Below are 22,728 nucleotides of genomic sequence, written 5' to 3' on the forward strand. Positions count from 1 at the left end.
ACCCAAATGCCAGCCCTGAGCTCATTGTGGAGATATGGATCAAGATTTGAACTTTGCTTTTAGATCTGTGTGAAGAGAGCCTGCTATCACTGCGTAGAGACCACTCGGTGTCTACCTCAAAAAGCCTTTTCTTGATAAACTTCAAACATTTCCAAAATAGCAGTAACACCTAGCAACAAAATGTTAATATTTTATACAAGCAACTGAAGTGAGACTTGGCTTAAGAACGTCTGTTGGGAAACCTTCAGCGTTACAGAGCTGTGGCTGGGGACCCTTATCTTAAGAATAATGAGAAAGGAAGCCTGGAGAGCTTACATGGACAGTTAGACTGCAGGTACTCTTAAAAAGAGTGAGGCAATAGAAACAAAAAAGTAAAAAGAGAAGAGATGGAGGGATGGGAGAGGTGGGAAAGTTTCTGAAGAGCAGATACAAGAGGGAGGGAGGAATTATGGTGCAGACAGAAACAGAAACATAAAGTTAAAGTAATTACCAAAATAAGAGGAATTTGGAATGCAGTTGCTTAGGTTGAGCTTTGTCACTGTATGTACAGCCACCTTCCCAGAAATGATTTTTACCCTAGAGATGCATCATAAGCCCTAAAGCAGGATTGCCATTAAGACAAAAATGATTTTGTAAAGCTGCTCTCAAAAGCAATGAATCTTTTAAGACTGTGGTTTATTTCTTGAGCTCTGTGACTGTCTTTTTTGTCTTCCAACCTCCATGATGTTGAAGTGACTGCTGAAAACTCTGTCACTGGGAAAATACAAGGTATTTTCTCTGCAAATATTTTCTGTGGTAGCATCTAACGAGTAGCCAAGAATGGAGGTCTCTTATGAAAGACACTTTAAAAACACTTTGTAGGTGGCCTGTGTCCTGAAGAACCTAATTTCCAAAAGGTAGGAGAGGGAGGTATAGGGTGGTAAGCAGTGGATTCAAACTCTCTAGAAGTACCTACCTGAGACTGAGTTGCTGAATTGATCTTCATATTAATTCTGCAGGATTAGATAAGGTATTTCAGGCCAGGTAAATGAAGCTAGGGGAAAAACAATCATTATTCCTTTTTCCTCCCATTTTCTCCTCTTGCATGCTCAGAGTGAAGCTTACGCTTCCTTACCCTTCCCATAACCGTAAGTTTGATAATAGTGTTGAAATTAGTGAAGGCAGAGAATAAATGTTTGAGTGGGAATAACTGGAATTAATATTGGTATTCATGTGACCGGTGAGTATGAGAAAAAGAGGAAGACTGCAGGTTGTTTTATTAGGTGCTTTTATTTCTGATGAAATGAAGATTATCCTCCAGAGATGATAAGGATAGACAAGGAAAAAAAAGAAAGGTTAGCAAGTAAGAAAAGACATCAGAAAAAATACTGAGACAAAACTCTTAAGAACACATTTATATTGTTAAGGAAATCTCTTCAAGAAAAACCTTGGGAAAACACTTCCCCTTTTTTTTTTTTTTTTGTTAATAAAAACTTAGTTCCTCCTCAGATATTTGGCACTCCTTAAAATCTGCTGGAGCCTGACGGACTATTCTGACGTTCTTAATGCACCTGAGAGTAACTTCCCAAACATGCTTTCTCTTATGCTAGATCTTGCCAAGATCTTTCAGATAAACCTCATTTGAAGTTTCTAGGACAAACCGATGTGGCACAAAGGAACCATAGAAGAATTTTCAAAATATGATTAGCACCTTTTTCTAAGTCCCATATCACAAAACCACCTTGGCCAAATCACTTCCAATTCAGCTAAAAGTATGTTCTCTTGACAACCGACCACCTGTGATGACTTGGAAGGATGAATGACCTCTCGTGAGATGGAGGGGCTAGTCAGAAGCTGTCTAATCTAGGCATTTATCTGTGCTCTCAACCATGTACTTTGAGTGCTTCGTTTTACAATAGAAAGCAAATCTTGATCTTAGCTATGGACAGCCTATCTGTATTCTCATACTTAATGCGTGTGAGAGAGCAGTAAACATGATGGCTTGATGTGGTAGGTAGGGTTTATTGATTTGTTTAGGAAAAGCATGTTACTTGCCACTTGGGTGTTATGCATATATCTCAAACATTTAAAAATGTTTTTGAGTACTCAAAAATAAGTATTGGTATGTATTTTTCAGTCCCTCTGCTTGTAAAACTGCTTCATACCATGGTTCCAAAGACCTTGCACAAAACTGCCTAAAGAGTCTAACATCTTGAGTCATTTCAAGGCTGGAAGCAGGCACTTTGCCTCACATTAAATGGAAACTCTGAATCTTCCGCTTCTGTGAATAAAAAAACCTTTCATTTCGGCGATCATAGGTTACAAAATATGGAACCTCAGAACTCCCTCTGGCCTGGGACTCAATATGGATAACACTGCAGCTCAGTCATAGCATGTGAAAAGTTGGGAAGAAAAAGTCTCATGTCTGTCAATTGGCTTTAAAGAAAATAAGCTTCTGAGTTGCTTGAGGTAGACTGCTGTCCCTGTTCACACAGGAGAGTGCATACTGTGCAAGTGAAATTTTCAAAGGTGTGTGATAAATATTGTTTGCGTTCTGCTTGCAGTTTTCCCTTGGGTATCACCATCTCTTGTATGGTGCATGCCTGTATATATGCATATGTGTGTGGACTCTTGTTTGGGGGGCATCTGTTTCGTGGGTACTCTCTGTGTGTGTGTGTATATATATATGTGTAAATATCAGTACATGTGCACATACACACACATTTACATTTTAAAATAAATACCAGAAATGAGATTTATAGATAGCTTCCCTCATTTGCTTGTGTGGTGTGTGAGACGTGTGCACACACATCTACAGGAAAAATGTGTGTGTTTATAGTTCTGTATGGGCACAGATGATGCGTGTGTGTATACAGGCACAGACAAACATACACGCAAATTGTGATACATAAGAAGCACTTAGATCTGTAGGACTCACTACTGACTTCTATTAGAATATCAGTATAGGCTTCTTGTAAAAATCATTAACTTGGAGTTATTCTTTCCTTTTTTCTAAATATATATTTAAAGTACTTCTGGGCTGAAGTGAGATGTAATGGAGATTTACTCCAGTGATTGACAGTGAGGAGAGTTAAGTCCCTGGAAAAATCAAGGTATGCAGCTAAGCTACCCTGTCGGTTGTGCCCTGCTGGACCTTCCCTAATGCTCTGTTATTTCAAGGCATGAAAGATATTGTCAGATCATTCTCTTGAATTTATGCTGTTCCAGGAAAGTGCCAAACTACTGTGCAGTTCTTTAAAAAGGCTTCCAAGCAAAAGCTAGGCGTTGCAGTGCTTCCTGTGTTTAAAAAAAAAAAAAGAAAAAGATATTAAAATAATTTGATTAACTGAAGATGCTACTTGATGATTATTTAATGACATGGCGGGAGTTTTAAGCTTGTCGTTAATACTGTCATTTGTCTGAAAAATATCTTCTAAGTGCTGCTTGGCACTGAGGTGACGGAGCACCGCGTTGTCATCAGAGCCTAGGTCTGTCCCAGTGTATTGTTAGTTTTGTTGTGTCCGAACTTTACTGTGCAGCCCTGGAGGACCCTACAAAAGACATTTGCAGACAAGAACTTGAAATAAGCGCAGCCTCAGCGTAATTGTAGCCAAGCGATTCCACAGAAAGAGTTTCTGTGTGTGGAATCCGAATGTCCAGCTGTTCTTAGAAGGATTACTAGGGCTTTAATGGAGAGCACAGATGGAATCAGTACTATTGTCCAGAGTATTCTAGGGCAGAGGCTAAAATGTGAAGGATGATCAGTGGAGAGCTGATTGGAAAGGGGAAAAAAAAAAAGAAAGAAAGAAAGAAGGGAGAAAAAAAATCCCCTTGTTCTGTAAAAAGCAAAGGGATTGATGCTGTCCGGTGGTGAGGATGCAGAGGAAATCGTTCCCAAAGCTCCCTTTCATGGTTAGCAGGCATTGTAAAGATGGCACAGGTCATGTGTTGTGTGCAGCTGTTTAGAGGTTCTTACAGAACTGTTAGAGACTTAGCGAGGCCCATTATTCAAGGCACTAAGGCAGTTTTACTGGATATGGACTACTGCAATTGTATAAGCTCTCCATTGTGTGAGTACTAATTTAGAGTGCTACCATAAGCCAGCCATACAATCCATGCTTCCCATGAATGAATGAGTCATCTTGATAAAAAGGCTTAGAGCACACACAGCTCTGACTTTTAGACTTAAAGGGACCTGATGTGTTTAAAATGGATCACGTTTTAACAAACAAACTCACTAGAAAAATATTTTGGTTTTGTATTGCTAAAATAATCCTTTTCCTTTTAAAGAAAGATGTCATACACAAAGGCTTTAGGTACTTTTTCAAATGCCCTACCACATGTTAAACATATTTGTAGTTACTGATTTGTTATGGGATATTAAAGTGTTGCTAATATGCTTGTGTAAACATAGCAGGTTTCAAGGCCACTCAGTAAGCCAACATTTTATATCCTAAATCATTCCTTTAGGTGCCAAAGAGCCCCATGATTTTTTTATTCAGAATTGTTTGGCTGCAGGATTGCAGCTGTTTTTCATTAATGATGTCCATGCACATAACACAAGCAACGTGTTGTTACATAGCACTACTATCTTTTTACTTTCTTGCCTGCTGAGAATATGAGAACAGTATTAGGATCTATAATGTAGTTGCAACGTTGGTTAGTGAAGTCATTCTCTGTAGAATTCTTATCTGGATGACTTAGGGTCAAGGCAGAAAAAAGGATTTTTTAAGGACTTAGCCTTTGGGAACATCTAAATTGGGGGACCCAAGAGAGCTTCCCGAGTTTGCATACACATCCTGTTCAGCCATAATACAGGCAGAGCCACTAAGAGCTTTAGTTTGAATTTGTGATCTGAAGCTCTGGAGACATCTAAACTAACATAGATAGCACCTACTGATTTGATCTGATTGTTTTCTGCAGTTCTTCTGCGCATGCTCTAACTGCTGCGATCTAAACACCTAGATGCTTAGCTCCTGCCTAAGGCTCGCCAGGATCCAGAAGCAAGGCAGAGCAACATTCATATCACCTGAAAGGCTCAAGCACCAGGCATGGCGCCTGAAGCACAGCGACAGACTCATAAAATGTAGCTGCTGTCTTTCTAATGGGCAACAGTAAAAGAAGGGAGCAGTCCTTACTTTTTTGTTCAGTAGTCTAGTGAAAGGTGGAGCAGTTGCCCAAGAAATGGGAAGAGCTGGGCTTGGACTTTTGTTTCGTTAATGCAATACACGTTGTGTCTCTGACGTACCAGGAGAGAATCCAAAGTTAGGTTGGGGACAAGGTCTTTCCCCAAATCTGTGGCAGAATGAGACACACTGTTCGTGTCAGAAGTGGAGCAAAAAAAAAGAGTAATGTAGCCCTATGTCCTGCTGCCAGTGACATTCGAGCCTGTGTTCTGCTTCACAGATGCCCTTTTTTTTAATTAAAGCTTTTTTTTTTTTTTTTAATTCAGTTATTTTTGCCAAGTACCACTGGAGTCATTTTGTATTGACTTCAGCAGGGTAAGAACTCAAAACAAAGTTCCTACAGGTCAAATTTTGTCCTTAAGAAAATAATTATTATTACAAAGTCCTTTTTATGAGCTGAATACTACTTAAAAGCTAAAGGCATTTACAAAATCAAGTATCACTTTATGTTTTCTTCATGTTACTGTTATTTTCCTTTCTGATCTCTTGTTAGTATCAAACTAAGTTTCCTGAGTCAGTTTTGTTTAATAAGTTTCAGTTCACTTGTTCAGCAGCGTTGTCAGAGTTGCACTCTTCAGATTCACAGCTCTGAGTGAAAATACTCTCTGTGACTGACAAGACAAAACAAAAACAAAAGGAGAAGGGAAATTATTAAAATATTTATATTTATATTTGCTTAGGTAGAATGCTTCCAGAACTGCCATTTGGAGCAGAAAATATGTAAGAATTCTGACACTTAGTTAAAACAAATAATTAACTTAAATCTGTTCTTATTGACGTGTCAGAACTTTCATTCACTTCATTGTGAATCACGTCTACCACACAAAGCATGTTAAGTGTTAGTGCCTACATTTTAAAAAATGCCCACTCCCAGTAAACGTTTGCACAGCTGGCGAGAATAGTGGGAGCGTTGAATAAATCCAGGCATCCCAGTGAGCGAGTGAAACCAGTGAGTGAGTGACTACTGAGGACTACTCTCTCTTCGGTACTGCTCAGTGGCATCAAGTGCTGTTGTCTTGTGACGTGACCAGAGCCAAGTTCCTACCTTTATATAGGGGCTATGGCTGTCCCACACTAACATGAAATGAAATTACTGCTTTCCATAAGTTAGCTTGAGAAGGAGGCCCCTGATTTTCAGTTGCAGCAAACATCCAGCCCCACAGACTGCCTTGTGGATGAAAACTTTGTTCTCTGACTTAAATGTGCCGAAAGACATGTCAGGAGTACTTTCTAGCCAATGGTGTTTCGGAATAAAAAGTAGAAGGATTAAATCAATTGTTCAAAAAATGTCCCTTTTTATTGCTTAAGAGAAAGGGATGGTTTAAGAACAAAACTTAAAAAGGAATTCTGAAATGGCATGGTTTATGCTTAGAGGAGAGTAGATGGATAGCATTATTTTGGTACTTTCAGAGCTTTTTGCAGTGCTCTGCTTTATCCCTCTCTCCCAGACACTTCGCATCCACCTTTTTCTTTACTATGCAAATGCACAATTAAAAGCGTTCAACAGATAGAGAAGAATAAGCCAACAAAGTATGCTGCTAGTCATTTATTTTCATTAACTGGGAGTATGTAAAAGTACCCCAAAGAGCAAAGTGTTGCTGGAAAGTTGTAATAGATAAGAATCTACTGACTGCCTTTATGTAGGACAATAGTTCTTGTGAATATTCTGCTTCCTCTCCAGGCAGTGAGCTAGTATGGTTAACCAAAATTGTTGAGTAATTGTTCTGTGGTTGAGAACAAAATGCTGAATTAAACTGTTCCCAGCACAATAATTGTGTGATTACAGCATTTATGTTGCTGGCCAAAAGAACAGTCATTAGGTTTGGAAGACTTACCAAAACCACAGGCACAAAAAAAAAAAAAATGCAAATCACATGTAAATTGTTCTCTAATACCTATAGCAGCTTAGAAATTGAACTAGGAGTATGGTATGTGTATATTTAAAGGCAGGCAAGCCAGAAAAATGATTGTACATTCAAGAACTACTTCAGACTAGGAAGAAAATATCCAGAGGTTATTCATTTTCGTTATGTTATACTTTTTCCCCTCTTGTGAGATCCTGCACTTCATATATTATAAGTGTATTCTGCTTTGTGAATACCATTATATTTTTGCCCACTGCATACCAATCAGATATTGTCTGGGAGTTGCAAGGTAGGTTGGACTCCCACACCTAACTAAATCTTGGTCCAAGCTGATTCAAAGAGCAATATACAAGGGAGGCATGCAGCGAATGTTTATCTGATTGCTGTAATCCACCAGTAAAATTAAAAATTGATTTATGATAGGTGCTCTTGTTAGGTAGATAATTTCCTTCTCCATTGCATGGTCCATGTCTAGAAGTGCCAAAGAAACAAACACTTTTAGTCTTTGCTTCCCCCCCGCCTTGTTGTCTTTCCTCATATGCCTATTATTAAAAGAGGAGGAGAAGAAGGACATGAAGGAACTGGAAGAGACAGCAAAAAAAAAAAAATGTTTAGGACAATCAAAATTTTTGTGCCTGAAATTCAATGCATTAACAAGCTGCAGGATTTGGGTTAGCTGCCTGACTACACACAGAAATCAGATGATCAGATGTCTAAACTCTTATCATTTTGCCTACAGTTAATTGTGCTTTGAATGTGTTGCTGTCACAAAATTGTAGGCAAAAAATGAGAGACTGTCTTCAATCCCATTAAAAAAAATGTTCCCAAACAGAACTTCTTACAAACATCTTTGTATGAGGAGGATTATGGTTATCAAGAGGAAAAAAAAAAAACAGCACCAGAATATGAGTGGAAGAGTTGCTACATATATTTTTAAATAGTCTTTCCTCTGCAACTTGAATCCATTTTACTTTTAAAATCAGACTGTTACTGGTGAAACTAAACTCTGTTAAGGAACAATTCTACTGGCAAAGGGGACAGTCAGAAACAAGTATGAACAGCTGAAAGATTGAAAAGAGGTCTTTATTGTGCATTTCCCTGGGTGGTAATTAGAGGCTATCCAGCACTAGAAATGTGTTTTCCACAGAGGCTTCCACTAACATTTGGTCTTAGTTTTCGTGGCCATTTGTCCATCATATTTAAGTGGAGGGTTTTTTAAGATCATGTAGAAAACAATGAAACGCAATGTAAAATAAAAATAAAATGTCATCTTCAGGAAAGAATTACAGTAAATTAGTGTAGCAACTAGCACGCCGAATCTGATGCCACTGCAAATCAGCCATATATTGAAACAAGTTAATTTATAATTAATAATATTTAAAAAAATCGAAATATTTAATAATATTTTAAAAAATCGAAAAAGGAGGGAGCATTCAGAGGGGTTAATCAGTGGATTTAAGTCTAAGATTTTCTGAGCAGACCCAATTCTGCCCAAATCAACGCTGATAAGGTCCTAAAGAATGTTTCTTTCCCTGTACGGTATTAGATTGTGTACTATTGTATTAACTACATCCCTCAAGCTTTCCATTTAAAGAAACCAAGAGGAAGTGCAGGCTTGTAGTGTAGAATTAACTTGTTTTCTGTGTCCTTTATGTGTGTGTGTGTGTATGTAGATATGTGTGTATGTAGATATGTGTGTATGTGTGTGTATATATATATATATATATAAAATTGTCTCTCTTTCTAGATGGTATGATTTTAAGTAAATGACTTTGATAAGACTTTCATGTTTGTTTATACCATTGCACTATTCAGCAACTGAATGGGTTTTGAATTTCTGCCCACTGCATGATATTAAATAACCCCTATTTCTTGCCCACTGCCTACACGTTAGAATTATTGTGTTTGTTTTAATTAATGATATTCCACTTGTCAGAGAGATACTGAGTGCAAAACACATCTTAAAACTGTAGGATTTTGATTGAAAGAGTACCTCTTCCTCCCTCTATAGTATTACCTTAAATCGTATTAAGGAAATTGGCGCAAAAAATCCTAACCAAAACAGTAAATAATTATTATAAGGCAGATTTCTAATGCTCTCCTTGTCTTCTGTTTCAGCCAGTCTGACTAAGTAAGATTTCTCCATTAAGGATTATGAAAGTAGAATTATGTCATACTATTTGATCAGATTTAAATATTTTATTGTAATTATGTATAGAAACATTACAAGCAATGTATCATACATGACTCATAGTGAATGACAGTGGAAGAGTTGAAATAGAGGACCAGATCATGGCAGCACTGCAGTGCAAGAGCACTAGGAGGGAGGCATCAGTACAGGAAAAGAGGAAAGCTTTGGAGAGCTGTCACTTTCCTTTACTCCCTAAGCCTACCACAGTGCGGGAGAAGGAACACTGGGATGAGAGATTGGCTTGCTGTTCAAATCTTCTCCTTTCCACTTAAACACCACAACCTACCCACTTCATATTTTATCCTTACTTACTTTACAGTCCCTCATTTCATTAAGCACTATTCAGGGGGCTGGTTACCATGCTTGATCTGGGAGTGCCTCAGCATCATTAATAAAATAAGGTGTCTTTTAATGAAGACAGTTCCCTATTAAGTGGTTTAGGCCTTAGATATTGATCTGTTCAGGAATTTGGAATTCAAACCGGACTTCACCATTGTGTCAAAAATGCCATCCTAGCGCTTGCCTTTGTCTATACATGGTTTTAAATTCAGTGGGTTCCATATTAGCACTGGCCTCCCTGTTTTGGAAATTTAAAAAAATCATTTTTTTGGAACAATAGACATGAAAAATAGTACTGCAACTTACACATCAAAATGATTATTTACTGGGATTTTAATATGCAGGTATGGAAAAATCAACAAGAGGTAAAGGGGGAGGAGGAGTAACTGGTCATAACACAGATGCCTCTGAATAACTTCATATGATGAAAATACCAGTTAGTCCTACTTAATATTATTACTCTTGTAGTCCGTTATTTGATCATTTGGGGGGAATGCACTAAGGAAATCTTTGAAATCAGTAATATAAATATTAAATATAATTTTGCCCCGATTTTGCAAGAACATACGCCTATACTTAGCCATATGTAAATGAAGGAGCTCACTGTAGTAAGTAGGCTCACACCCCAAAAGCTGCATTACTTCAGTCTACATAGGAGTAAGAACCCACGATTAGAATAAACATATTTCTTTATATAAGCTGCATTCACAACCTGAAAACAGCATCTTGGGCAGGTTTATAGCCGAATGTTTTAGTGAATGCAATGAGGAAGATCGTCCTCCTTGCATCCTTTGCATGGGAACATTGACAGCAATAGTTTTGATGTCAGGATGTGCCCAAAGATGCCTCAAAAGGGCTGAAGGGAAAGCAGGATGGGACATTTCTTCTAGCTAGCCGAATTTATTATCTGTCGAAAGGAAGCCAGACTTGCTGCCTGTGATGGGGTGTAGTAGTACAACTTATTTCCTTACCTGAATCCGTGGACTTGCAACATCCACGGAAGTTTCTGCAAAATTAGTTTTGGATGCTTCCTTTTCCTCTACATCCCACACTAGTGCTGAGCCTTGTGTCACATCCATGCTTTTTTTCATAGTGTGCCCATTGATTTGCAAAGTCAGCCTTGTGTGCATTAAAATAACTGTACTGTGACAGCAAAAATCCTCTAGATTCCACACACCTCTTTTGACCATTAGACCTGTCACTCCATTTCTAACAGCCTGAAAAAAGAAACAGCCGCCACTGAGCACAGAGCAGACACAAACTATTGTATGTGCTCCTCCCTGCTTACTCCGCAGCAGTTGTTAATACTTGACCTTCTTTCCAAGGCTCTTCTGACAGCAGTCCGTGATACTGTTCTGCAAACAATTTTGACCTGGTAAAATGTAAGCACTGGATATTCCAAAGAAGTTTCTTTGGAAAGAAAAAGAGTTGGGTTACCATACACTTGCAAAAAACAGCCATTTCAGTCCCTTTAAACAGAAAGTGGCATATTGAAAAGAAAAAGTATACAGGTAACTTCTAGAATGCTAGTATGAACAATGGAAAGGTAAATATACTTATTTTTGTCTGTCGTTCCGTATAGCCTGTTCAAAAAAAATCCAAAGTTCATTATAATTTGAATAATTGAAACAATATGTAATAGATCAGCTAACAGTAGAACTTTTGCAACTCGAGAAATTATCCTACATGCTGTCTTTTAAAACACATCAGGAAATCTCACACCTGTTTTCTTCTCACTGACAAATGTTTCATTGAATAGCTTACTGCTAGAGCAATCGGCACTGGACCAGAGCTGATTGGGCAAGGCATTAAAGAAACATCTGGGTACTGTGTGCTCCCTCACGTACTGTGAGGTAGAATCAGTTATTAATGTTAGATCATAGATTTTCCCCTTCAAAGGAAGTGATTTTGCACATTAGTTCTTGCCACACAGTCACAGTTGCATTTGGGAACAAGTTGCTGTAAGCCAGCAAATACGCAAAAAGGGGGCAAAATACCATATAACTAACTCAGCAGTTGTGACAGTCATGAGCTTGTGGCATCCTTATAGTCCTGGCTTATCCTTCTGGGAAGGGTACTACAACATAAACAAGGTGACTAGGTGCTTGGAAGCTAGGGTATAAGAAATGTAGTATTTGTGTGAATTTTAAACAAGGTGAAATAAGTCAGTTTGGCCCAAACATTTGTGATCATACCTCAAAAGCCTATTTTGTGTCCCCCTGTTAACTTTTTCCTCTTCATGCAACAAGTCACTCAGTCAGCCAAACAATGGATCTTTTTCCTCTACAAAGAAGAAAGAGCAAATTGAGTCTTGCTACTGAGTTGTGAACACCTTTGATTAGAAAGGGCTCTTTCGAAAATGCACTTCAGTCTTCCAGTGTAGCTGTTACCTTAATTACAGTAGCTTACCCCAAAAGTCCTGTTTTTGCCTGAGAACCCCACCCACTGGGGTGTTGCATACCCCATGGAGCAGCCATTTCTGCCTGAAGTCATAAGCTTTAGACTTAAAACAGCTGTGTATTGGAATGAATTCCAGTTCAGGCTCTTTATTTCAGTGGCTTCCCTAGTCTAATTTTTCAATGGAGCCGGTGCCTTAAATGCCTTTGTGGCAGAATTGCCCTGTAGATGACTTTCATGCTAAGTGGCTTGAGCGCGAATACTCCTTGTTATGCATCATCCCAAATGGGAGAAAGTCGTGTTACTGCTTTTTTCTCCACTGTATGCTTTCTCTATACCAAATCAAATATAAAAGAAAGTCTTCTGTAGTTCTTTATTTTAGTTACATAAATGAATAAATAATATTGCTTTTTTCTTTGGAAGTATCCAAGAGATGTTCCTTAATGCTGCCGAAGTGCTGCCGAAGGTGTTTATCTCCCACCGTGTTTGTCATCTTGTTCTGTAATCTGAAGTGGAGGAAGAGAGCCTTTAGAAGCAAGTTATTGGCATACAAACAGCTACTGTCTTACTATTTGGCAATTTAAGGCACTTCTTTGCACTTTAGTTAAAAAGGCTAAGCATGTGTTCATTTAATAGTATTTGAAGTCCTTATGATGAGAAGAGTTTGGAGTCCCAGCTCCCAGCATGGGGGCTGGGAGTGACACCTAGATGCTCTTGCAGGACTGAGCAAAGACAGAAAGTTTCTAGGTGGAGCCTACTTGCTTTTTTAAAAATGAAAAACTGTTATGTCATTCTTTGCGATTCTTTTCTTTTTTCCTGGAAGTTTATTTCTTGCATTTTCTATGAGCCAGGGCACATACATGTCAGCTATTACCTGTTAAGGATTGTCTCTGCGTTCTGGCAAACTAATAATTTTTTCCACACTATCACTGAAAAAAGCTCTCCTATGCTAATAGAATTAAAATAGGAGGGATTTCTTTCTCCCTAATTGGCCTTGCTGATTCTTCTTCAAAGGTTGCCACTGTGAAAGCATATTTTTCTAAAATCAGTACCACTGCTTTCAAACAATTGTGAACAGTGAGGTGCTACTATTGAATGAACTGGGGTATTTAGAAAGCATGAATTTTAATAAGTATTGGTATGCACTGTGTAAGCTTCTGAGGCAGGGAAGGAAAGAATAATATTCAGGGCCCAGGTTATCCACTACAGAAAAATTTTCAGGTAGAAAATGGGAAGAAAAGGCCTTCACCAAATCCTTTCTCGAGGATCCACTATACCACTATTTCTAGTAGAGGCGTGAGCTGCCCCTCAATAGTAAAGGCAAAGTATTAGGTCTTCCCAGCATGAGGAGCCACGGGGCAGAAGCTGTGTCACTCTGTATCCTTAGTGTCTTCCTCAGCAGCTCTGTATCTCTTCTCCCTATATGTCTGCTTCTTAAGTACCCCCTGAGCACCCCATAAAGAAGCCACCCAGGACTTTCTAGGAGAGTGCTCGTTGCATTACACAGATAGGCGAGAAATATAGATTTAGGACGCATGCTGTAGATTTAGGGAACTGGTAAAGAGAAAAGAATGAGGAGAACAACATTTTCTTTTCTTATTTTAAACATCACTGGAAGGGAAAATAGCAGATTGTAGTTATATGAGGACATATAATTTTATTTCTCTTAAGATAGATGTGGGGGGGTGTGACAGAGAGAGAAAGAGATGGCCAACACATATGCTAATTAAAGAATCCAGTCCTTCAGCATAGTGTGCGGCACCACGAGCCAAGTGTTTCTGGAGGAAGGGGGCCTAATGCAATTAAACGTTGTTTTTGAAGGACATATTTATGTCAGTGCAGGATAAATGTGCATTACTTTCTTTTATGTACAGTAGAAGAGATACTTAACTTCTAAACAAGTAGTGCGCAAGATGGTGTTCATACAACAGTTTGAAGTTAAAAGAGTCATTTAAGCACATCCACTGTTCTAAAAATGGAAAATCTGGACTTCTTTGAGGCAGCTGAGAATAACTCAAATGAAAATAAAAATTAGCCACACTTCTCCATAAAGGAACCATGTAAGAGTCTATTTAAATAAAGATTTTCATACAGCTTCCGAAGGGCGTTCTCTCTACAGCTCAAGAGACTGAAAGAGTAAACTACTGCTAAGAGTTTTGTCAGTTTATAAGGAAGGCAGTCGTGCTTTTATCTGCCATTCTTAGTCACACTAATACATTACTCCATGGCTTGTCTCACTGAAATGGAAAGAATTGCTTCTGAAGAACTAGAGGTAGGTAGAAGATCAGTATTCACCTCTCAGTGTAAAGTGTTACATATGGATGCAAAGAAACGTATTGAAATATTTACTTTGGAGAGAGGAAAACTTATGCAAAAAGTGTACGCCGGTAAGCATGTAATGAGCAACTATGAAAATGACATTGCTGTAAGTATATACATAAAACTATTAGCTGCTCTGTTAGGGGCCTAGATTTGTTGAGTGTATGGGTTTCAGCTACTTGAGAAATATTATGAGCCTGCTGGATTAAGCAAGAGTCATGTCAGGGGAAAAACTGAGAACTTTTAATTAAACACTACGTCAGTATGCATGTGCATAAAGGGCGAAAATAAGGTTGTACATGCCATCCTGATTCTGACATTTCCTAAGCCTTGAACGCTTAACTTTGCAACCTTAAATATTTCCATAAACTATTTCGTGTTTGTAGCTATTTTTATAGGGACCGAAAGTGCACATGACGTTTTGCAGAAAGTAGTGCAGGACGGTAATTCTTAAGTGCTTGCAATGTAAATTTATAAAAATTACAGCAGGAGCTAGTAACAAACAGTAGGGGTAATTGTTAAAAACTTAGTGCTTACTGCTTAGGTAGCAGTGACAACCATAGTATGTTCCTAAATGTAGATTGGAAACCAAAATTTAGGCAGGAGTACTAAAATTATGATGAAGCTAGGAATACTGGGAATTTAGCTGTGGCTACATTAAAGCACTTCTTTACGTGATTTTACTTGTTATGGCCATGTCATAAACGAAGTGTACAGATTTGTGAAGATGCTGGCCTGGGCTTCAACAGCTTGAATCGGTTCCAAGTTTTTTGATAAGGATAAGTCATTTAAGGCCCTATTTTCAGAGACACTGAACCAAACAAAGAAACAGAGAGGCATGTCCCAAAATTGAAAATCTTTAGGGACATCTGTAGTTGCCTCAGTTTCCCCCTTGGACAGTAGATACAATATTTAGTACCTTTCCATGTGCTCGTATTATGTAGTTCATTGATACGTTCTTTAGGGCTAGTCCCCTTCTTTACGTATTTTCAGTGGCAAATTTGAAGGGTCCCTGATTTTGGTTTGGGCTCCAGGTAAAACTATGTTTTAGTGTCTACTGCTGCTGAAATACAATGCCAGTACAGAAGATGACTTACTGCCCTCGTTATGAATTAGAGAACCATTACTTTCTTGGCCTATTTGAACTCATCTTTAATCCATTTCCTTAGGGGAATTATTTCTCATAAACTAAATATCAAGCAATATGTTTTTACTTCCTTCATTGCAGCATGGACTTCACTTTTGCCCCCAAATATTTATCAGAAGTGTGAGAATGAAAGTATTAATTCCCTGACTAGAGAATTGATTGCATATAATACTATGGCTCTCGCTTCAGTCTGTTCATTTCTTTGTTATTTTATATATGTCATGTCCCTTTTTCTTGTCTCTACGGTTTGTCATGTAGTACAGTCGTACTTCTGGTTAATCTGATATGTGCTGATGGCATTTAAATTAAAAGACAGATCAGGGAACAGCGCGATCAGTTGGCATTGTGACAATAATACATATAGTGACAATAATAGGCCTTTGGAAAGTTGAGTTGGTATCATCCATGCTAATGCAATAAAGCAAATAAGAAATTACAAGAAATGATACAAAATTATAGCTCATTAAATTCAATGGGATTTTTGTTGGAATTTTTATCAGGATTTAAAATGCAATCTTTAGGAATTTGCAACTAAGAGTATGTAATCACGTACAAAAACTGACAAGTGAAGAGTCGTGACAACTGTATATATTTTTACGGTTACATATGCGTTTGGATTTTATTTACTTCTGTCCAGTAGCAGAACAAATTGAAAAGCCTGAAAGTAGCTCTGATTTGGAGGCCATTACATTGCAATTATAAATGTTGGTATCAAGATGTTATTATCAAGAAAACTTTGGAAAGAGTGTAAACTGTGTAACAAAAACATTTGAGAGAGATGCAGTTGACATAATATTAGCATTAAAAAAGAATTTAAAAAGAGGAAAATAACCTTTGCATAAAACTCAGAAGGGGGGCCTGAGTTCTGTACCACTTGAAACACTTGTATCCTAGCAATTCTAGGTAATAATAATAAACATAACAAAAGTTAAAATGTAGTAGTTAAATGAGCTATAATAATGAAGAGTCCATAATTTGTATTGTATTGTGGCAGGTAATCTGATTAAAACAAAATAGTATTTGCACTTATTTGTTTTTGGGAGAAAATGAAGTGTAGCTGCTTGAGTGGTGCTACATATATTCCAGCCTGGAATGAAAATCACATTGTTTTGACTGCGTTATTTCTGTATCCATGCAAACCATCCTCATCACTCTGTAGTTCTTACCTCCTTGACACAACAGGGGTTGTATCATTTGAAATCAGAGGGTCCAAAGGCCCCTTGGAGAGAGAAAGAGGAACAGTGATTTGAAAAAAGAAAATGTAACAGTCAGATTTGAGAAGAAAGGGCATTTTCCTGGTAAATGTTTGCGTAAATGAGAATTTTTCAGTGCAGTGTTTTGCTCGTGTATTTGGCAGTCACTTGGAATCAAGTGCAGACTTGTGCTACATTGTGGGCTTGGCAATGACAATTTGTGTGTGTGTGGTGCTTTAGTTATATTAGCCCTGGAGGCAGAGTTAACACTTGCAGTGGGACAAGAGTATTTGCAGTCATCAGAGAACTTTGCAGTCAGCTTCAATAACATCACTCCATTTTTTTCACTTTTTTTCAACATTTTTTTTGGCAGCAAAGCTCTTAGTAGAACCATCTGTCTTTCTATTAGTGTTTTTGAGTCCTGTTTTGAAGCTTCTTTGCTTGGCAAAGTCACTTTCATCCTTGGAAACCGTTTAAAAAAAAGTTCTGTGGCTTTTTGCCGAAGAAGAGTACTATGAAAAAATTCCACACGGCTGTTCATTTTTGTTCTAAAAGAATATAGTTACTTTGTCTTTGTCTTAAAAAAAACAAAACAAAACAACAAAAACATGAGGAAAAAAGCAAACATTGGACAGTTCCAGGGTGACTGAGCGGGGACAGAGAAGAAATCACATTTTATGTGTTTTTTGTTTTGCTCCTGCAATCCAGTTAAACTGCTTATGTCTTCTAGTTAACAGGATCAGAATAGAAAGGGGAATACTGAAATAACAAAAAATGGATCAAGCTAGTTCAGTGAGTGGAGCTACATCTACTCTAGCTTCAATCCCAATCTTAGACTCCCACTGCAGGAATTTCCATCAACAACGCTCTTGAACTCCATCCTTGCAAATTGTTTCAGACTCTAAAGGTGTGGTCAGCACACACATAGGTGTTGACAGGTCCTGGCATAATTTATGAGGTTACATTCCCAAATTCCGTATCACTCTTGTGCCCTGTAACAGTGTTGGGTGAATTGAGACATCTCCTGGATCTTCAGGAGTTTATGTTAAAACAAAATTAAGTTAAAATGCTGTGCTCTGAACTGTGGCAGCCAAAGAGCTGACACACATTCTCTTTTGCCAACTCTGCTATGCAGGCAATAATGAGGGGGGTAATATCTTCTTATGCCGCTGGCTAAAAAGGCTAGTCTATCAACACCCTGATTCCCCATGTTTCTTAAGGCTACAGACCACAAACCAAAATTTTAATCTGTGATAATGTATCTATACCTCTAATACCTCAGCTTTACAGTGCTGTTGCAAATCTTGATGACCTCTCTTAAAAAATGAGTCATTTTCCTTTTACTGACTGATCTCCTAAGAAACAAAGTTTTACTTGTTAGTACGGATTTTTTTTTTTTAATTAAGACCAGCCATTTAACTGCTTAAGCTAGCAAACTGTTCATTTCTCTTCTGTATGACAGAAAAAGATGATGTCCGTTTGTAGTAATTAAAAACTCTGACAAAACTTGGTAAAAGCAATAGTATTAGCTGTAGTGCCATGGCCTACTTCCAGTTTAGATGACTAATTTCTGCATGTCTAAAGTCCCCTGCAGTATTCACTTACAATATAATATTTTCCATTTCCTGACTTAGGTTGTGTACAGTTGCTGTGCAAAGTTGAACAGCTAGCACTTTAGACTTAGCTGTGCTTTACTTGTGAACAAAGTATCTCCGCTTTATTTTTTACCATCTCAGAAACTTCATCTTTTCACATGTATGTATATGTGCATGTGTACAGGCAAAAAGATAGTATTGACTGTGCATATGATGTACATTACATATGCACATATTCTTACTTCTGTGTGTGCGTGGATTTTTGGGTATGTGTTTGGGCTTAGTCAGGGTGAAAGTTACTATTTGAGACTGAGATCTAGCAATATTGTTACACAGTACAATAAAACAGGGAAAAAAACCACCCTGCAACCAAAGAAAACTGAGGCATTATGGACTTGGGCGGAGGTGACTCCTGAATTGGGATATGGGTATATGTTAGTGGAATCTTTTGATTTATTTTGGATTAATGTAATTCATATGAAGTGCTATGATAATTAAGATGAGACTGGATAGTTGATGCTACTGGAACACCCCACTATGGAGGAGCATATTCAGACCTGACCTCACAGATTAGAAGCAAGAGAAAGTATGTAAGCAGACATTTTCCCCCGAAAAAATTCCACGTTTGATTTTCCCTCTCCTGTTCAGCAGGTCCAGGGTCAGCTGCCTCCATTAATGATTCCCGTATTCCCTCCAGACCAACGAACCCTAGCAGCAGCTGCTCAGCAAGGATTCCTTCTTCCTCCTGGTTTCAGCTACAAAGCGGGATGCAGTAAGTCCTGTAGATTTTTTTAGCTGGCAGTGGGTATAGGGCAGAATGTCATGCCAGTCTGTATAAAAATACCACCGCGTTTAGCCTGAAGGACAAAATCGCAAACTTGCACAGATGATGTTAAAATGTAGAATTAGTCAGGATCATATGAGAAAAGATTCTCCGAGAGACAAAGTAGTAAATGCATCAGTGCGACAGTGAAACATACCAGATGACAAGTAGATTTCTGCACCTTCTTTCCGATAGGTCTTTCTGACAAGTGAACATGTTCATGGCCACACATGCATACATATATCTGAAGAGAAGCTATTTGAAACTTCCCAATGAATTTCAACACTGTTATAAGAAAATATGTTTTTTCCTGAAGCAGCCTGCTTACTGTTTGTGAACTGAGGGTCTATTCTAGTCTCTTTCTTCACACAGAACTCACATTAATCTCAACGGGGGTTCTGCACAGAGATCAAAGATAGCATATGCCTTTCAGTTTGATGGACTAACACAAACCATGAGTAAATTTATGAGAGCCTAAGACTAAAAAAAAGCATCTACTTTCTTAATCTTTGAAAGATTTATATTGTTCTCTACAATCTCCAGATTTTTTGGAAATTTTATTTAAGCCTTCCACGGGATCTCATGTTCCTGTCAACAAGATGCCAATAAATACAAGTTAAAGATTAATCAAGGAACTTCATTTCAGTGAACAGACTTAGCTACAGCATGAATTTCATAGACTTGGTTTTATGTGTTTTTGCTTATCTAATTCTTCTGACATCAGTTTCCTACTGAGTTAGCTAGAACTTGCTTGTTCTACCATTCTGTCTCTAGTATGTCTGTTTAGCTTTATTATGTCCATGTCAGTGTATCCATCTGTATCATTGACTAGCTCATGAATTCATCAGTTGTTTTGAGTTATTCAGTCCTTTCTGCTGCAGCAGTTTTATAAAATTGGAATGTAAAAAGATTCCTTTAATTAAACTGGCTTAGCCCACAATTTCAGATTTCTTTCAGTTTCTGTAATGTTGTAGATATAGTACTAGAGTGAGAATTTCAGTTCCTTTGGCCACAAATGCCTTTTCCTAATATTTTACAGACTGGGACCACTACTGAAAATTACTGTTCAAAACACTTCACCTCCCTCAGCAGCTGCAGTGCCAAAGCATAGGCTCATTCAGTTCTTCCAGTGATTTCATGACACTCATTCTTTCTCAGATGGGAGAAGTAGTAATTCACATTACAGAATGTTTAACTGAAAGCCACATTGAATGTGAATGCTACCATAACTGTAGGCCTGGAAAAGGTCAGGAAAGCACCCTGTTAGACATACCTGGCAGATTAAATTAGTTCCATGTTAATGCAGTCTGATTTAAATAGCAAGAGTTGAGGTTGTTTTTTTCCTTCTTTTTACTGCAAGTACATTAAATCTAAAGCGGTCCTAGAGTACCTCACATCCATGAAGAACACATGACATCACATATTTTAGTAACCTTGAAAATGAAAAAGAAAAAAAGAGCAAAGTTGCCGCTGCTGCTGCTCCTGGCAGTAAGGCTTGGAATTAACAGCATGCCAAGGTCTAGGACTGAGCAGAAGCCAATGGAAAAAGACAGCTCTGTGTTTGGTGATTCCCTGGCATGTTTGACTGAATTTGACTGAGAAGCTGAGGGAAAGTGATAAGTAGTCCAAAGGATTTTTTCTCTTCACTCACAGTTTAGTGTAAACAAAAGCGTATATGGGTTTAGCTACACCTAGAAAGCTTGTAGCAGTGAAAAAAGTAGCTGCCTTAAAACTATGACATGCTCACATCAAGTCATGTTTTTGACAGGCCATTAAAACATATTTCTCCCACTTTTCTGCCTGCCCTTCTGTTTATCAGGTCTCTTGGCAAAGACATGGTAAGTGGTAAAACAAAGAAGTTCGGATAAAATTTTCTAAAGCACCTGAATGTTTTCGGAGACTAAATCCCCATTTGAAAAGGCACAAGAACGCTAAGACCTAAGTCTCAAGGATATTTAGTGAACGTTTATACTGAAAACTCCAGGACAGTCACCTGCATTAGCTTGAACAGATGGGTACCAAAGTAGCACTGCAACAGAGACCTCACAGCGGATTAATTTACTCAGCTTCTCAGCATGTTAAATGCCTAACTCTCATAGAGTTCAGTTTTTGGAAACATGCCTGCCTGTAAACTTCTGAAGATCCCACTACCTACATCTTTAGCTGATTACAATTGTATGTTTTGGTTTATTTGGTAATTTGGTTTATGTGCCTCATGAAAATGGAACCTCATTTTCCACATCATTCAGGTCCTTTTGGAAAATATGCCCTTTTTTCTGGACTGATAGATTTTTCAGACTTATTTGGTACAGCTGATCCCTAGACTTCCCTGGTGATAATTCCATTATTTAACTAGCATTAAGAACCTGCACATAGAAACAATAAAATCTCTATGGGACAATTCAGTTCCAGTCACAAAAAACTAAGAACCACACGTTGGAAATTTTCATATACTATTTCTCAATAAAAGGGGGGTTTGAAAATCTGGAGGGGGAAGGAAAAGGGAGTTGTCATGGCAAATAACCTACATTTTCATAAGTAATTAATGACGTTGAGTACCTTGATAATGGATGCCCAGCTGGGGACACTTTCAGAGGGCCATAGTATTTATACTGTTTTGTGCCCTACCCCTTTGAAAAATTAAATCTTCAAACACACTTCTCAAATTAAGAAGCACACCATCCTAGGCACTCCAGATGTATAGTCACTCGTGCTACTGGTAGCAACCTCATGACTGGATTATCTACCTTCTTGTGCTTGCAGGCCAGGTAGCTGAAGACATAACTGCCTCCAGTTGCTCCTCACTGTGCCTCTAACTTCTGACAGATTGGCCGAGCTTCTTGGTTGAGCATTCCCTACCTTGTTTCTGTCCAAAATGGGATAGCAAAGACCTTCTGTTTAAACTGTTTAAGCTAAGCTGGCTCGTTTTAATGGAAACATGTTGGGGAGTGATTAAGCAAGCAGCTTGGTCACAGTGGTAACCTCTGGCAGGGGGCTGTGAGTAGAGATGGTGGCCTCCTCAGCCAGCACAGCTGCAGCTGGAAGAGAATGTGTGATCAAGCCTCGAGGTCAGTGAAAGAGAAAAAATGATGAATACCTAGCTATACTGCTGTTTTCGTTCAGCTTAATAGTGAAACTAAACTAATTTATTCAATGCTTTCTGGTTCAACTGTCCATCTCAGAGCAACAGAAGTCAGATGTCTGTTTCCCAGTGATATCAGAGAGTGTATGTGGTAGGATTCCTCAGCTAGTACTTCCCAAGGGAATTGTGATTTATCCAGAGACAGATTGTGGAAGGGAGGAGTACTATTTTCTCTACACATACTTCTCTTTTGAAGATTTAACTGAAGATAACACAAGAATAGTCATCACAAGTCATAGCAGAGGCCTATTTAGATGCCTGTCATAGCAGATAGTTAAAGAAGAATAGGAGAACAGGGCAAGAGTACACCGGTACCTTGTCCCTATATGCTTTGCCAGATTCCAGGGGTCAGGAATTTTCTGACCCAGTGGTGGCATCTTTTAGTAAGAGCTACTTTTATCCCTTGTTGAAAAGAGAGGATTGTCTACTTCATTTCCTATCTGATTAGAAGTATTCTAGAAGGCTGAAATGGTAATGAAAATACTGTATTAATCTCTAATATGTGCACAGCAGATTATTCACTTACACTTCACCAACTATTTTGCGAAATTT

At 38.2% G+C, this 22,728-nt stretch overlaps 1 protein-coding gene across 50 annotated transcripts in view; it reads left to right on the forward strand.

Moving 5' to 3' along the window:
* The window catches only part of SOX5 (SRY-box transcription factor 5), a 724,053-nt gene that overhangs the window by 604,689 nt on the left and 96,636 nt on the right, over positions 1-22,728 (forward strand). For 25 of the 50 annotated variants that reach the window (XM_068949602.1, XM_068949596.1, XM_068949513.1 and 22 more), the window contains one exon: positions 18,863-18,983. In XM_068949602.1, coding sequence (XP_068805703.1) covers positions 18,863-18,983 — 121 coding nt within the window. Of the gene's footprint in view, positions 1-18,859; positions 18,984-22,728 lie in introns of all 50 variants that reach the window. The other 25 variants (XM_068949463.1, XM_068949562.1, XM_068949319.1 and 22 more) reach the window with 1 other exon arrangement.

This window comes from Struthio camelus, chromosome 1 (genome assembly GCF_040807025.1).
Source record: "Struthio camelus isolate bStrCam1 chromosome 1, bStrCam1.hap1, whole genome shotgun sequence".
Lineage (NCBI taxonomy): Eukaryota > Metazoa > Chordata > Aves > Struthioniformes > Struthionidae > Struthio > Struthio camelus.